The 14,784-nt window shown below is 33.5% G+C and overlaps 1 protein-coding gene across 4 annotated transcripts in view; it reads left to right on the forward strand.

Moving 5' to 3' along the window:
- LOC110101881 (LRR repeats and ubiquitin-like domain-containing protein At2g30105) overlaps positions 1–12,338 on the forward strand; it is a 95,011-nt gene extending 82,673 nt beyond the window's left edge. For 3 of the 4 annotated variants that reach the window (XM_020829973.2, XM_020829974.2, XM_020829977.2), the window contains 5 exons: positions 4,528–4,665; positions 4,924–4,972; positions 5,083–5,148; positions 11,673–11,792; positions 12,039–12,338. In XM_020829973.2, coding sequence (XP_020685632.1) covers positions 4,528–4,665; positions 4,924–4,972; positions 5,083–5,148; positions 11,673–11,792; positions 12,039–12,158 — 493 coding nt within the window. In that variant the 3' untranslated portion in view covers positions 12,159–12,338. The remainder of the gene's footprint in view (positions 1–4,527; positions 4,666–4,923; positions 4,973–5,082; positions 5,149–11,672; positions 11,793–12,038) is intronic. The other variant, XM_020829976.2, reaches the window with a different exon arrangement.
- The last annotated feature ends 2,446 nt before the right edge of the window (positions 12,339–14,784 follow it).

The following is a 14,784-nucleotide window of genomic DNA, read 5'->3' on the forward strand; positions in this document are numbered from 1 at the left end:
TTTCTACAAATACACCACCTACCTCACAAAACGTATCTGCAGGACCCACAATCCCGCTCTCCTTGAAGTTCCGACGGCGGAGGTGAATTTCGAAATAACCTTATTATCAGTTTTCTTTCAAAAAATGGAATTCATCATCAATATACTTGTTTAAATACACCTCAATAGAACGGTATAGCTGAACGAAAACACCGTCATCTAATTGAAACCGTTTGTACACTTCTTTGTGACTCTCACATTTCCTATCACTTATGGGTTGACACTCTCTCCATTGCTGTATACCTTAGCAATCACCTGCCATTCCCTACCACATTCAATATCTCACCATACCAACAACTATATCACAAACCGCCATATTATTATCAACTCCGAGTATTTGGTTGTCGTTGTTATCCATGACTTATCCCCTCACTTCACATAAACTTGTCCCCTCATCAAAATGTGATAGGTAACAAATGGATATTCAAAATTAACAAGCACTCAGATGGATCCATTGCTCGATATAAGGCGCGTCTTGTTGCCCAAGGCTACAAACAGGAGTATGGGATTGATTATCTTGAGACATTTAGTCCTATTGCAAAATCTCCAACAATCCGTCTTTTTCTCACTATTTCTCTTCATTTTCAATGGCATATCCTGAAACTAGATATTGCTAATGCCTTTCTCCACGGTCATCTAGTCGAAACTATCTTTATGTCCCAACCTCAAGGCTTCCAAGATCCACAATATCCTTACCATGTCTGGCTTCTAAAAAAAGCTTTTTATAGGCTTAAACAAGCTCCTCGATAATGGTTTGCTACTTTATCCTCATATCTCAATCTCCATAGTTTTAATTCGAGCCCTTCAAACTCCTCCCTAATGATCTACAACATCGCCAATATAAGAGTTTACATTCTTATTTATGTTGATGATATTTTAATCACCAAAATAATCAAGTTTTTATCACTAATATGCTTCAAAAACTCACTCAACGCTTCAATATGCGTAATCTTGGCACACTATCAAGATTTCTTAGTGTTGATGTCATTCATCACAACAACACTTATGTTCTATTCAATAGTCCTAATATCATGGACCTTTTTCGCAATGCTAGAATGCAAAATTGTAAACCCATTATGAACCTGCTACCTTTGAAATTCCCTTTGGCAACCGAACTTCAGCAACCTTTTCATAACCCCTCCCTGTTTCAGCAACTTGCAGGCTTCTTACAATATCTCACCTCTACGCGACCTGACATAGCCTTTGTTGTTAACCAAATATGTCAATAAATGCATACACGAATCGAATGCCACTTCCAGTTACTCAAAAGAATATTAAGGTATCTCAAAGCCACCGCATCTTATGGACTCCTTATTCAACCTGGTTGTCTTCAACTTCGTGCCTTTTCCAATGCTGATTGGGCCGATGATTATACTGATAGGAAATCCACTATAGGTTTTTGTGTATTCCTTGGCCCCAACCTCATCACCTGGAGTGTTAAAAAAATAGGCAACTGTTGCATGTTCGTCAATGGAAGCTGAATATCATTCACTTGGTGCAGCAACCACTGAAATCATTTGGTTACAACGCCTCTCCTCTGACTTCTCCATCCACTTGGTTAAAACACCTCTATTTTGTGATAACATTTCTACTCTCTCTATTACCAACAACCCCATTTTTTATGTCTGAACTACACATTGATATTGATCACCATTTTATCAAAAGAAGTCATACAATCTCAAATCATTCTGTGCAACACATATCCTCAACAGATCGGATTGTTGAGAAACAAGTTGATCATATATGATACATCAACTTGAGGGCGGTAATAAAGAGGTTTCACCACATTTACCAATTCCAGCTACTATCTCTTCCACTTTGCAGTGCAGCCAACTTCTGCAAGTGCTCAAGAATCACATGATTTCTTTGGCAGCTTGATTTAATATCTATCGTAGCTTTTTAACAAACCTTTGGCATTTCTGTAATTTCATTTTCCTTGCTTAGATATATATACATGTAATTACAATCTACTAAATTATTATTACAATGGATTGAACATAGTTGCTTCTATTTCACTACTTCTCTTCTTCCTCTATTTCTCCACTGCTTTTATTGTTGTATGTATTAAGCTTGACTTATCTTCAAGCCAGGTAGTTTATCAATTTTATTTAAATTTTGTAAGATCATAAATATGGTCATTTAACTTCAAATATGTATGAAATCAATTAGGACTATTCTATGGACCCAAAGGCCCATATGTTGTACCCCAGCTCATTTCGGGATTACCTAAACTTATTTATGTATTTTCCAAATTAAACGGTTAGATGAAATGATAAGTAACCTAAGCATTTGAAAAACTCCTAATATTAAAAAAAAATCAATGCATACCTAGGTCACTAAATTATGACAAAATTAATTTTAGGACTCTCCCAAGTTGTAGGAATGATCCCTCCTATTTAAAGAATCAAAAGCATTCTAAAAAACATAGAAAACTTTTTGGAGTCATCTCCCTTTGTACATGGCGCTTTGATACTCCCAAAACTTCAAGCACTTTAATGCACGATCACTAGTACCTTATTAGATCCTAATCACCCTTAGACAAATCTTAGGGTTGTGGTGATTCAAGTGAATCAAATTCAACTTGAATTGACCCATTCAGACCCCTCTTTTTGTTGTTTTCTTAAACTTGCGCAAAGGTTTGCAGCTGCTAAAGAGAGCATCGAAGGACCTTGAGACTCAATCATAGGTAGCCTATCCTATTTGTTGGACCAAAATCAACAGATAGTCATTGCCTTTAGACATGGGACCCAAATCATTGTCTCTTATATTTGCTTAGCCTAATTTAATGAATATTCCCCTTTGAGCACAAAAGTTCAAAGAGCACTAATGACTTGTAGTCCAAAACAACATATCACTGTCCCGATCGTCAATTGCATTTGTTTTCCTCAAATTAAGAAAATAAAGCTGACATCCTTGAACGCAAAAATCTGAGGTCTCCACTTTTGATTGTAACCCCAAAATCACAAATCATCCCTCATTTCTATGGACCAAAAAGTCTTAGAAAGTTCCTCATCTTCTTTAGCCTCAAAGCCATAGGAAATCACCCAATCTTGGTCCAAAAAGCGGTAGGTTGCATTTTATTTTTTTTAGCCAAAAGCTATAAGAACTAAGAACCTATCAACCTTAGCCTTAAAGCTATAGGCTAGATCTTTCCTCCCTTTCTTTTGGCCTTAAAGCTAAAGTCAACTATCTGTCCTAATCAAATAGGTAACCTCTCCATCTTGACCAAAACTTTAGAATTTCATCACTTAGTCAAAAACAAGTGATTTTACACTTCACGGCAGTTAAAATTGAAATTATTAAGTCTCCTTTAGAAGACTCTTCCTCTTAAAATTCATCTTATTCAACTAGGGTGAATTTTACCATGTCTTAAGTCAAATCCTTAGGCAAATTTGCATTACCTGTTAAGTATACATCTTTTTTATCCAAATATTAAGAGCATATATAAAATCCATAAAAATCAATTTTGTTTCTTTGGATGTAAAAATGTATCAATTTGTCCCAGAGGTGGAATGTCACATCTTTGAATCTTAGGATTTTATGGATGATGGGCTTGTCGCAAAGTAGAAATTGATCTATGAGTTCTTCATAACCCTCTAAAAATATAAAATACTCTAAAATCAAATAGAAGCTTTAAGTCATATACAAGTATACAACTTGAACTAAAATCATTTTCGGATTAAAAAAATAAATATCTTTCTATTCCATAACTAAAACACAACATAATATTTAAAATCTATTAAAATCACTTAGGTTTCTTTAGATGTAAGGATGCATCATTCCGCCCCAAAGGTGAAATATTCACATATTTGGATCTTAGAATTTCATGAATAATAGACTTGTTGCAAAACAAGTTGGGGTTGTTCCATAGTTTTTCTTAAACATCTAAAAATATAAAACATTCTAAAATCAAATAAAACAACCTATCATGTACAACTTGAAGTGAAATCACTAGTGGATTAAAAGTTTTTTTTTTCTATCCCATAACTAAAACACAACAACCTATCATAGTGTGACAAGCTATACAAGTTAGCATAAACTTAGATGCACAACCCCCATGCATATTGGGATTAAGTTTTTTTTTCCTGTGCATTTGTTTGATTGATTGGTGTGATGATTATTGAAGTATTTGTGTTGTGAGCATTTACCCTTAAGTGACAGGATAGAAATATACCTGCTTTTTTATGCAGTCAGTTATGCCCAAAAGGGGACAAACAATTAAATTATTATTATTATCTAATAAAGTTTATTTGGAGATGTTGCTTCCAAAGAGGCATGACTAATAGGATAGTAGTTGGCTTAATAGCTTTCTTTCATTTTTGGCGGCCATTGCTTTGCTATGTTTTGTTGCACTAGGAATGTTTATATGTCTAAGAAATTTGGATACTTCAGTTTATGATCTTAGTTATGTATGTTTACGTGATTTTCACCTGATAATTTATTTATATTATAATTTTTAATAGATTTCAATTTTATTTTTTCCAACAGATTAACTACTTTGTCGCCTTCTTTGGGTGAATTGACCTCTCTGAGTGAACTCGATATTTCAATGAACAAGATAACATGCTTACCAGATGAATTAGGATGTCTTAATCGACTTCAGATTCTTAAAGCACGAAGCAATAGGTAGCATTTTATGCCCAGCTACTGTGCTTTATAATAACCATACATTTTTGTCTTGATATACCGAACTTTATCTTCTCTAAATATATACTGCATATCTCACAAATGGAAAATAGGATATCTTTTCATTGTATATGATTTTAATGCTGTGAAATTATCAAATTAATAAAAGTAGTAAAATCATTTTTCTGACAAGGCCGATTGGCTTGCTCTGTAAGTAGGTTACAATCTCTTTAGTTGACTTATTCTTGTGATTGGCAGGATAAGCTCGGTGCCTGCTAGCATTGGAAATTGTTCCTTGCTTAATGAGGTGCTTGCTCCTTTCATGTTGTTTTTTCCTTCTATGAGGTGTATTTAATACAATCAAGCAGCTATAATGTATGTGTCTTAGTTACTACGAGCTTTCCTCTAATTATACAGGTAGATTTATCAGCTAATATTTTGACCGAATTACCAGAAACATTTGGACAATTACGAAATCTGAAGGTATTCTTCTTTACAACTGCACCTAGCATATTTTTCTGTAAGCAGAACATGAACTTTTTCTGTAGAAAATTTAGTATGGTTCTTTTTAATCAAGTATGTAATAAAAATTATGTAACTTATATGTAATAAAAATTATGTAACTTTGGAAAACATTTTAGAGCCCATATCGTAGTGGCCATCTACTTTATCTATAATGCTTGTGCTTTCTCTCTTAAATAATTATTTATGCTCTTTTCATCCTACCATGTTCATGCCTCTATTGTCTTTCAATAATTTATTTGTTAATGCTTAGTTTTGCTTAATCTAATTTTGTTGATTGCTAGCCATATTGTGTTAGTACATATTGCTTTGAGTTTGCTTTTTTTATTATTTTAATGTGTTCAATTTACAGAAATAATATCTTATTATTAGCCATATTGCTACATTTGAAAGATAGCAAAATTCATAAAAAGATTTAACTTGGAAATTATACTTTATGTTAATTTTCATGTATGTTAAAGTGAGATTATATTCTATTTATATGATATTAATAGTGTCTTTTGTATTAGGATATTTTTCCCCTTTTTTATTTAAATCTTGATAAATTTTTCATGATATTTTATTGTTTTGCTATATTTTGAAAATAATGTATTGTATTATGCAATATTCCTTTTTTTACCTCAGTATAAGGTTCATTCTTGACAAATATGATCTAGATTGACTTTTAAGATATTTACCTCAAAAAGTGGATAAACTAGTTGATGTAATATGATGCAAGAATTGCTTGTAGGAAATTAATAACTTGTGAATTTTGCTTAGCTAATTAAAAACAAATGTGTTCCAAGATAGATCGTAAGAAAATCTCCGCTGAAGAACTAAGTAATGTCAATTGATTACAATTAAAAGCAACATGAGACTAACAAAAGCACTTCCACAAATAAATAATAAAGCAAATGGCTCTTAACAAAAGCCACTATTTAAGATCTAGATCATTCACTTCAGAGTCCCTCACATACACTCTTGATGTCACTCGGCTTAGCGGAAGAGGATTGTACACAAACTTAGAGATGCCACTAATAAACAAGTGATGCCGAGGGAACTAGTCGTCGGGGAAGGAGCCGGAGTTGGAGGCGCGGCTGGTCGTCCGATGAGAACCCATGGTGTTCGGGGTTGTTGGAGTTCGATCGTCTCGGCGAGGCAGTAGATAATTCATTTGACGCATCTGTCCACCGTTTCGTCGTATTCCCAATCGGGTTCGTAGAAAGGAGAGAGAAGAATGTTGATCTCTCATTGGGCATTGTAAGCAAAGCCGTGATCAACTTCTGGATCGGCCATGCACCAATGACGAGGTTGGGAGGAGAGGTTGTCTTCTTCTCTTGGCTTCAAGTGTCCTGAGAGAACTAGGGTTTCACAAGAAGGTGGGGCACAAGAGAAGGGGTGGCTAGGGTTAGAGAGAGGGGGCGGTTTGGAGGGAGAAGGATTAGGTTCGGTTTTGAGAGAGGGGGAGGGGAATTAGAAAAACTGAAATTAATTTCATCTTAAGTGGATTTGGAGGGAAAATGTTTTGAAATTAAATTCAAATTTCAAATAAGGTTGAGGGATTAAATGGAATTGGGTGGAGGAGGTTGAGCCACCGGTGGTGGGGAGGTTGGAAGTGGCCGACGATTGACTTGGGGAAAGGAAGATGAAGAACACACAAGTAAGATAGATGTAAACTAACCACGAGCCGTGGACTTTTCCAATGACTGGTGGGCCTTGCACTTGCTCACCTTGAGCTCAATCTCCCTTCTCTGTAGCTCTCATGCAAGAAGAAGAAGCAAAGAAAATTTTATTAATCATTCATCATCTAGTACAATGCATGAGGCCTCCTTTAAATAGGTCAAGATAAAACAAAGTTAGAAATACACAAATGCCCTCAGGGCTACACAAGCGACTCAATACCCACAGGGGCAAACTAGAGAAATAAAATACGAGAATAAATAAAATACAAAATAAATCAGAAATAAAGGCTCTGGATCGTAGCCGTCGATTTGTGTCTTCGACGATGGTACACGTGTTGAAATCTGATGTCCTCATCACTAGTGGACCCAATTTAATAGTTGAAAAATTAGCTCCAATTAATGCTAACATATAAGGTTGCAAACGAACTGAGTCGAGGTGAGTATGTGTGTGTTCATATTTGAGCTCGTGTATTATAGGTTGTTCAAGCTCGTTTTTGAGTTTGATTCAAACTTTTTTGTATGTGTTCAAACTTGTTTCATTTAAAATGGTAAATATTCATGTTTGATTTGTGTTTTGTTCTTGCTCAGTTCATTTCATACTTATTGAGCTTTATTTTTTATATGTTCATTAGCTTAACAAGCGAGCCTTATCAATCCTATTAAGAAACAATTACTTGGAGCTTATTCATGAACATATCTAGTGACTATTTTTGAGATACCAAAAAAGCTCACTCACAAATATCTAGCAAGTGTTCTCGAGCTACCAAATCATCCCATTCATGAACAAGCGAGCTCAGGAAATGAGTGTTCTAATAAACAAGTTTGTTCATGAATATTTAAAACAAACAATCTTGCAAACATGAACAAATATTTTTTGATCATTAACAAATTTATTCTATTGGAATAATATATCATGAAAATAAAATTATTTTTTTAATAAAATGAGAATAATCTAATATAATAAAACTTAAAATCAAATGAAAATGCATCAAATAAAGATTTACAACAAGACTTAATCGATTCTTAACAATTTAGAATCTTTGTTTTAAGTATTAATTGAGTTTCTGAATGAGTTTTTTTACGAGCTTTAATTAATATTGTTCATGAACATATATAAGTCAAATATATAGTTGTTCAAACTTGTTTATTTAACCATTGAGTATTTTAAAAATTATTTAAACCTGTTTGATTACTTAAACAAACAATAATAAACAAATTGTATTCGAGTCGAGTTACGAGTAGTTTGTTAAATGTTCGGTTTTGTAGCCCTACCTAACGTATGCATTTTGTTTAGACCTAATTCGACACTGTTATTCTTATACTAAAATTGTATTTAGAATTCTTCATCAAACATGATCAGATGATTAGATAGTCATATGGTTTCTTTGGAGCTTGGGCCTTTGGATCAAGACCTATTTGAGCCGATTAAGTTAAAATGCAGTTTTTTCATTTATGAGAGAGAGGCATTTAGATACATAGAGACACACATATACATACATACGCTTATAGGTAAGATCAATATGTTATTTGAATACTCTCAACCATGCCTCCGTTGATGAAGCATCTTCTACGACATCTCCAGAGATTTCTATTGGTGTGTTTGTTCCAACAACAATCTCTTCAGCACCACTGGTTCTCTCAACTGCTTCTTTAGCACAAGAGGTTTTCTCAACAGAAACCTCCTCAACCCCAAAGACTACAATATCCATCTTGCTCATTTGAGGACCCTACTCCTGATGACTTCTTCCACATGCTTTTTTTTGGGACATTTAGATCATTTAAGGCAAATTCCTTCACATAATGCATACACAAAGACTTGAACTCGAGACCTCTTAGTTGGAAGCCTAAGTGATGCGGACATCAGACCCTTAATGTTCCATCAGGGACGTGGCCGATGATCGACGGCTATGATGACGCCTTTTTATTTCAATTATATGTGATGTATTTATTTATTTTCTGTCTTTTTCCATTTATGCCCTTGCTTAAGGGATTAGTTCTTTGTAAGCCCCAAGGGCATTATTGTCTTTTATTTTTCCCTTCTTGTATTTGTCTATTTAAATCCATCCTCTTTTTGGAGAAGGGCTAATGATTAATATGAAATTTTTTGCTTGTGCTTATGGATCTTTTTGTGAGTTCTAAGTTTTCTCTCTTTGGATGATCTCTTAGTGAGTTCGTGAGAGGAGAGGCCCAAGTGGGGCAAAAGCAATACCCGTCAATCTTGGTGGATTCCAAGGTTCGAGGTTTTCTTATCTTTCTTTTTCTTTTAATTTTTCTTGCATCGAATTCCCTTCACTTTCATTCCGCCACCAAAATACCCCTTGATCCCCACCAAATTTCCCCTCCACAATTCCACCCGCCGGCCTAGCTCCTAGCCACCTCCACCCAAAACCAAACCCGCATCTTCCTCTTGTCGCCGCCCCCACCAAGCCCCCTTTTCCATTGTGATGATGATCTCAATCATCATGCTATCTTCCAAACTTAGTTGGGCTTGAGAGGGAAAATTGGAGTCAATTTGAAATTCAAATTTTGAATTTCAAAACTTTCCAATTTTGGAAATTCCTATTTAGGAAAGTTTTATTCATGACTTCAATTCAAATTTCAAACAATATGGAAGTTATAATAATTTTCCTAATCCACAATCCCTCTTTGAAAATTCCCTAAATTCTCTCCATAATCCTCTCCCTCTCCTTGATGCCGCCGGCCATGCTAGGGTGGAAGCCAATTAATGCTAATTCAATGTATTAATTGCAATTGATTTGGATTTCAAATTTCATAACCTCCCTCTCCCTCTCTCTAAGCCACCGGCCACTATTAGTGGGCCCCACATTGATTGCCCATTAACTCCTCATAACCTCATTTGAAATTTAAATCCAATTTCAAATTGAGTCTCCCTCCAAATTCACTCAAAACTGAAATTAATTTCAGTTTTTTTTTAATTTAAACCTCCCTCTCTCCCTCTTTGGTCAGCCACCTAAGCTCCCCCATTTAATTAATTAGATCCCATAAATTAAGGATCTAATTAATTCAATCCCCTCCCCACTTTCCCTCCTAATCTCCACTAATTTCAAATTCAAATTTCAGAGGAGATTAATGTCTAATTATTTGATAAATCTAAAATTAATTTCAGATTTTATTTTTTTTTCTCCTTCTCCACTTAGCTTGGCCGATCCCCTCCTCCCCTCTCTACATTTTCTCCGGGACAACTATGCATGGCCGATCCGAATATTGATCAGAGATTAGTCTTTGATTCCCAAGGACGTGTGGACGTTTTGAGATCGTCTTTTGTGACATCAACGTAGAGATCGACACCCCCATTGAAGATTACGTGGATCGGAATTTCTGCAACCACTTCCCGGCTGTTCCATGCTGCGAGAAAGCTCTTGGTTGCTGCCCACATCTTCCCCAACATTCAAACGATCTTGTCAGAATGTGCATCTCTCTTATCTTTGGGTAAACTCGACATCTGACTCTTTTAGCCTCTTAGTTTATTTCTCCAACGTGATTATATTTTGATTCACAAAGATGTTGTTGGTCCCTCCGCTAAAGCCTAGTAGTAGGAAGAGTTGAGTGAAGGGTTCCTTGTAGTAGCTAGTCTTAATGTTAACGAAGGGATTTATTGTTGAGACCATTTACGAATGCAAAAGTGGATTAAGTTGATTGATTTTTATGCTCTTAACTTCTATGCACGTAATTTAACCAATGTTATTTATCACTTTAATATTTTATTTTATCGTTCAAACCAACATGAGATCTTGCTTATTATTGTTCTCTGAAACTAAACGTGCAAACGTCTTTAAGCATCTCATCCTCCCATGATTGTTCTACATCACTAAGCCCTCAACCAACAGGCCAAAATGAGCTGTCTTCCGCATGCTTGACCAACAACTTCTTTAATGGAGGTATCATCACCAACGCAAACCTTCAAAGGACATGTCAGACCTTTGCTTGGAAGCCTCTTTGAATTTCTTTTGAATCATAACTACAAACAAGCTTATAACACATTTGAAATTCATCCATGCAAAGCACTAGAACTTTGAAAAAGTTACAGACAACAACACAATTATAGAAAGTGCAGACGATTAAGTTTAGAAATGAAACACAAGCCTCACATATATAAGCATTAATGATAATATCTCAACCACATCAAAGATCCATGTAGTTTATAGAGCTAACACTAGATCAAATCCAGTCAATCAATCCTAATTGAATCTTTCAGAACTTCTATTCTTCTGTCCTTTTCTCTTCTTGGAAGAAACAATAGAACTGGGGAATGGATATATACTTGTATTAGTCTGGGCCAAATTAATCAAGCCACACCAAAACTTGAATCGGCTTTTATATCTTTGAGGAGAATCTTAGAGATTCTATTTTTCAAATTCAGCGAGACATCAGACAGGAATTGTGCAGGTTTCGCCCTAAACTACTCTTTGGCCATACATGTATGTTGAAAATCTTTTTATTTTCATTTTGTTAATGTTGAAGATCATTGTTACATGTGGAGTATTTTATAGTTTGGACTAGCATATAAAATATAGATTGCATGTAGTAAATCTTATCTTTTGCTTCAACTCTATTATGCAGCTAACTATGACATTGTAATATCTTGATCTTCTTCATTTAGGCTTCGTTTGGGACGGCTTTTTTGATGCTTCTTAAAGCAACATTCTAGTAAAAAATTAATTTTTTTGTACTATAAAGCTGCTTCAAGAAGCAGCGAGAAAGTTTTCCCAAACGAAGCCTTAGGTGCACCAATCTTTGTATTTCAATTTTGATTTTGGACTTCAGCTTCTCGCTTGCTTAAAATTAGACATTTTTCTTTTACAGGTTTTGCATCTGCGTCTCAATAACCTCAAAACGCTTCCTTCAACTTTGTTCAAATTTTGCCAAAAACTATCAGTTCTTAGTTTTTTTGGCACACAAATCACCAATGATTATCTTCGTCAGGTATTGAAATTCTCTGCTGATTAATCTTCATGTTCTTAATCGCCAATAAAGGTTCATTTGTGACGGCTTTCTTTCTACTTCTTAAAGCAACATTTCAATACAAATTTTTTTAATTCTGTGTTAAAAATCTGCTTTAAGAAGCATAAAGAAAGCCGTTCAAAACGAAGCCTAAATTTTCTTGTCTTTTGCTGTTTTGATCTACATATGCTTTCCATTATGACTAATGTGAAATTTTATTTGTGGCAGGCTGAGGGATGGCAGGCTTTTGATCGGCGCCGGCGTGGGAAGTATGTAAAGGGTGTTGATCCTGAGGCTGGACCATCAAGAGCATTTGATAAAGGTGATGATAGTGAAAAGGAACAATAAAAACTGAAGACTTTATTTTTTTTTTTTTTTAAGTTGTTAGAACAAATTTATTTCATTTATTTTTTATTTCTTTGCTTATTGAGCTATCAAGGGAATGATGATGATGATGCATGCATAATACAATAGGGCTATAGAGCATAGATCTTTGTTTTCTGAGTATTATTCATAGGATCTATTGAAGTAACTCTTCCTTTTAAAGTTATTTAATAATAAAAAGTCACCAACATTTTTTTCTTGACACAAGAAAATCATTAATTGTTAGTTTTCCCCTTTACTGCTCTCTTGCGATTCACGAGTCACAACTTCGAGCACGACTTTCGTTTTCCCTTTCGCTCCTCAATCACCCCCAAACAGAGACTGTCCATCACAGATGTTTGTGTCTTATAAGCTCTAAGGGTTATGTTATTTGCATTTTTAATTTTGATGTTACAGCTCCTTTTGGCTCCGATAATGAGACGATAAATAGAACTATTTTAATATATTCTATCCTACCAAATAAGATGACAAACATAATTATTTTAATTTAGCCCCCCCATAAACATGATCTTATGCTGGAAAGTCATAGGCTTTGTTTTTGCTCCTGATCCATTTTTCCCCATTTCTTTTTCTGCTCTTCCCTCACTTTACTCAACTTGATTTCCAACCAGTTTCAGGTTGATTCTTCACTAGATTTGAAGGATTTTTTTTCCTTTTTAATCTACTGAAAAATTTTATTTAAAATTTGAGTGATTATTATTATCATTTTTATTTTAGCTTATGAAAATTAAGATTTTAGCTTTTTGATAAAACTTTTAGATCTAAAAATTTTAAGAATAAATGTATTTTTGTAACAAGAACTCATAACATTTATGTTAGATGTTGCTTTTATTTCATATATATATTTAGTTTATTTAGTTAGGTCTTCTAAATCAGTTTTCACACCATAACATTTTAAGTTGAGCAAGGACCAAGCACCAAGCTATGATAAGGAAAGGTCATATATGAAAAAGGCTTTCCCACTTTTGTAGTAGTTGATTGAGCTTGCTGTTATTCAATGATCTATTTAAATTGTGTAATAGGTTTTCAAGTATCAGCTAATTATTTTAGTTATGCTTATGTGCTATTTATAAATTTTTATTATACTTAAACTATGAGTTTATATTCATATTTATTTGAATTTTGGAATATTTAATTGTTATTGTTTTCCTTAATTAGTTCCTTGATTAATATGTCTAGAAATATAACATTTATATTCTTAGTCATTTCTTTAGAATTTTATCAAATCTTATCATTTGTAACATTTGATAAAATTTAATATTTTATATATTTTATTTAGAGCATACATATTCTGAATCAAAAAAATGGATGCGTGGCAAAGGAAGAGTTACAATACAATTCGGATGTTGTTATAACTATGCGGTTGTAATTTGAACTTATTTATTTTTATCTTTATTCATTTTAAATAAATATAAAACTAAGAACGATGTTAATTACATGAAAAGAACGGGATCCCTCCTGGTATCCTTCGTAATGTGATTGTTGATCCTATTCCAAATCTCTTCAATATTATGATAAAACGATTAATTACATTGCACGTTCTGCCTACTAATTGTGTACCTGATAGTTGCATTATTAATATATATGAACCTGGTGATTGCATACCGCCTCATATTGATAGTCATGATTTTATAAGGTAATTTTCTATACTATCATTTTTAAGCGAGTGTAATATAATGTTTGGACACAAGCTAGATATTGTTGGACCGGGTGAATTCATTTGATCAGCTTCAATTCCTCTTCCAGTTGGGTAAGTAAAAGATATTACTTTTCTTCCTTTTCATATTTTAATATTTTTTAATAAGTTATACAATAAACTCTTCTATGGATAATAGATAATTTTTTATCATCTAGATTCTTAACTTCAAATATCAAATATTCAGGTCTTCGCTTGTCTTAAATGACAATGGAGCTGATCTTGCTAAGCATTATATTCCTGCAGTTTCCTACAAAATGTTTCATAATTTAACATCATTTTCAATTATACATCTATCTTGAATTCGTAATGTAATTTTTTTTTTTCTTAAAATTTGTAGGATATCTGTTACTTTTAGATAGATGGATAAGGCTAAGCGCCCATTTAACTTCAAGTTTGATTCAGATTTACAAATATAAAGTCTTCTGATTTAAGTGATGCTTATGAATCATATTATTCATATAAAAGGATGCCTTTATAGGGTGATAATGTTGGATTTTTCCTTTTTTTTCACTTAAGAACTATTATTTTTCGTAATTGGTTGGTAGACTTTTGCTCGTGATTGGTTGGCAGACTTATGATTATGATAATCAAGCTATTTTAATTATATAATGTTAGTATTTGAAGCTACTAATTACAGTATGATCATCAACATAGTGGATAAATCAATAGCAATTTAGAGTCTTTTTTTTTATTTTTGGGTTTAGATTCTAATTCTGATAATTTAACTACTTAAAAAATATGTATTTTAATGTTGAATTATAAAATTATATTAATATATTTTATATATGATAAATTTAAGACAAACATATAACTTTTCATTAGTATAATTAATAATTAGAATTGTTTAAAGGGATAAAATTAATAACTTTATTTTTTAATAAAAAAATCAAG

This window comes from Dendrobium catenatum, unplaced genomic scaffold, assembly GCF_001605985.2.
Source record: "Dendrobium catenatum unplaced genomic scaffold, ASM160598v2 fragScaff_scaffold_974, whole genome shotgun sequence".
Classification (NCBI taxonomy): Eukaryota; Viridiplantae; Streptophyta; class Magnoliopsida; order Asparagales; family Orchidaceae; genus Dendrobium; species Dendrobium catenatum.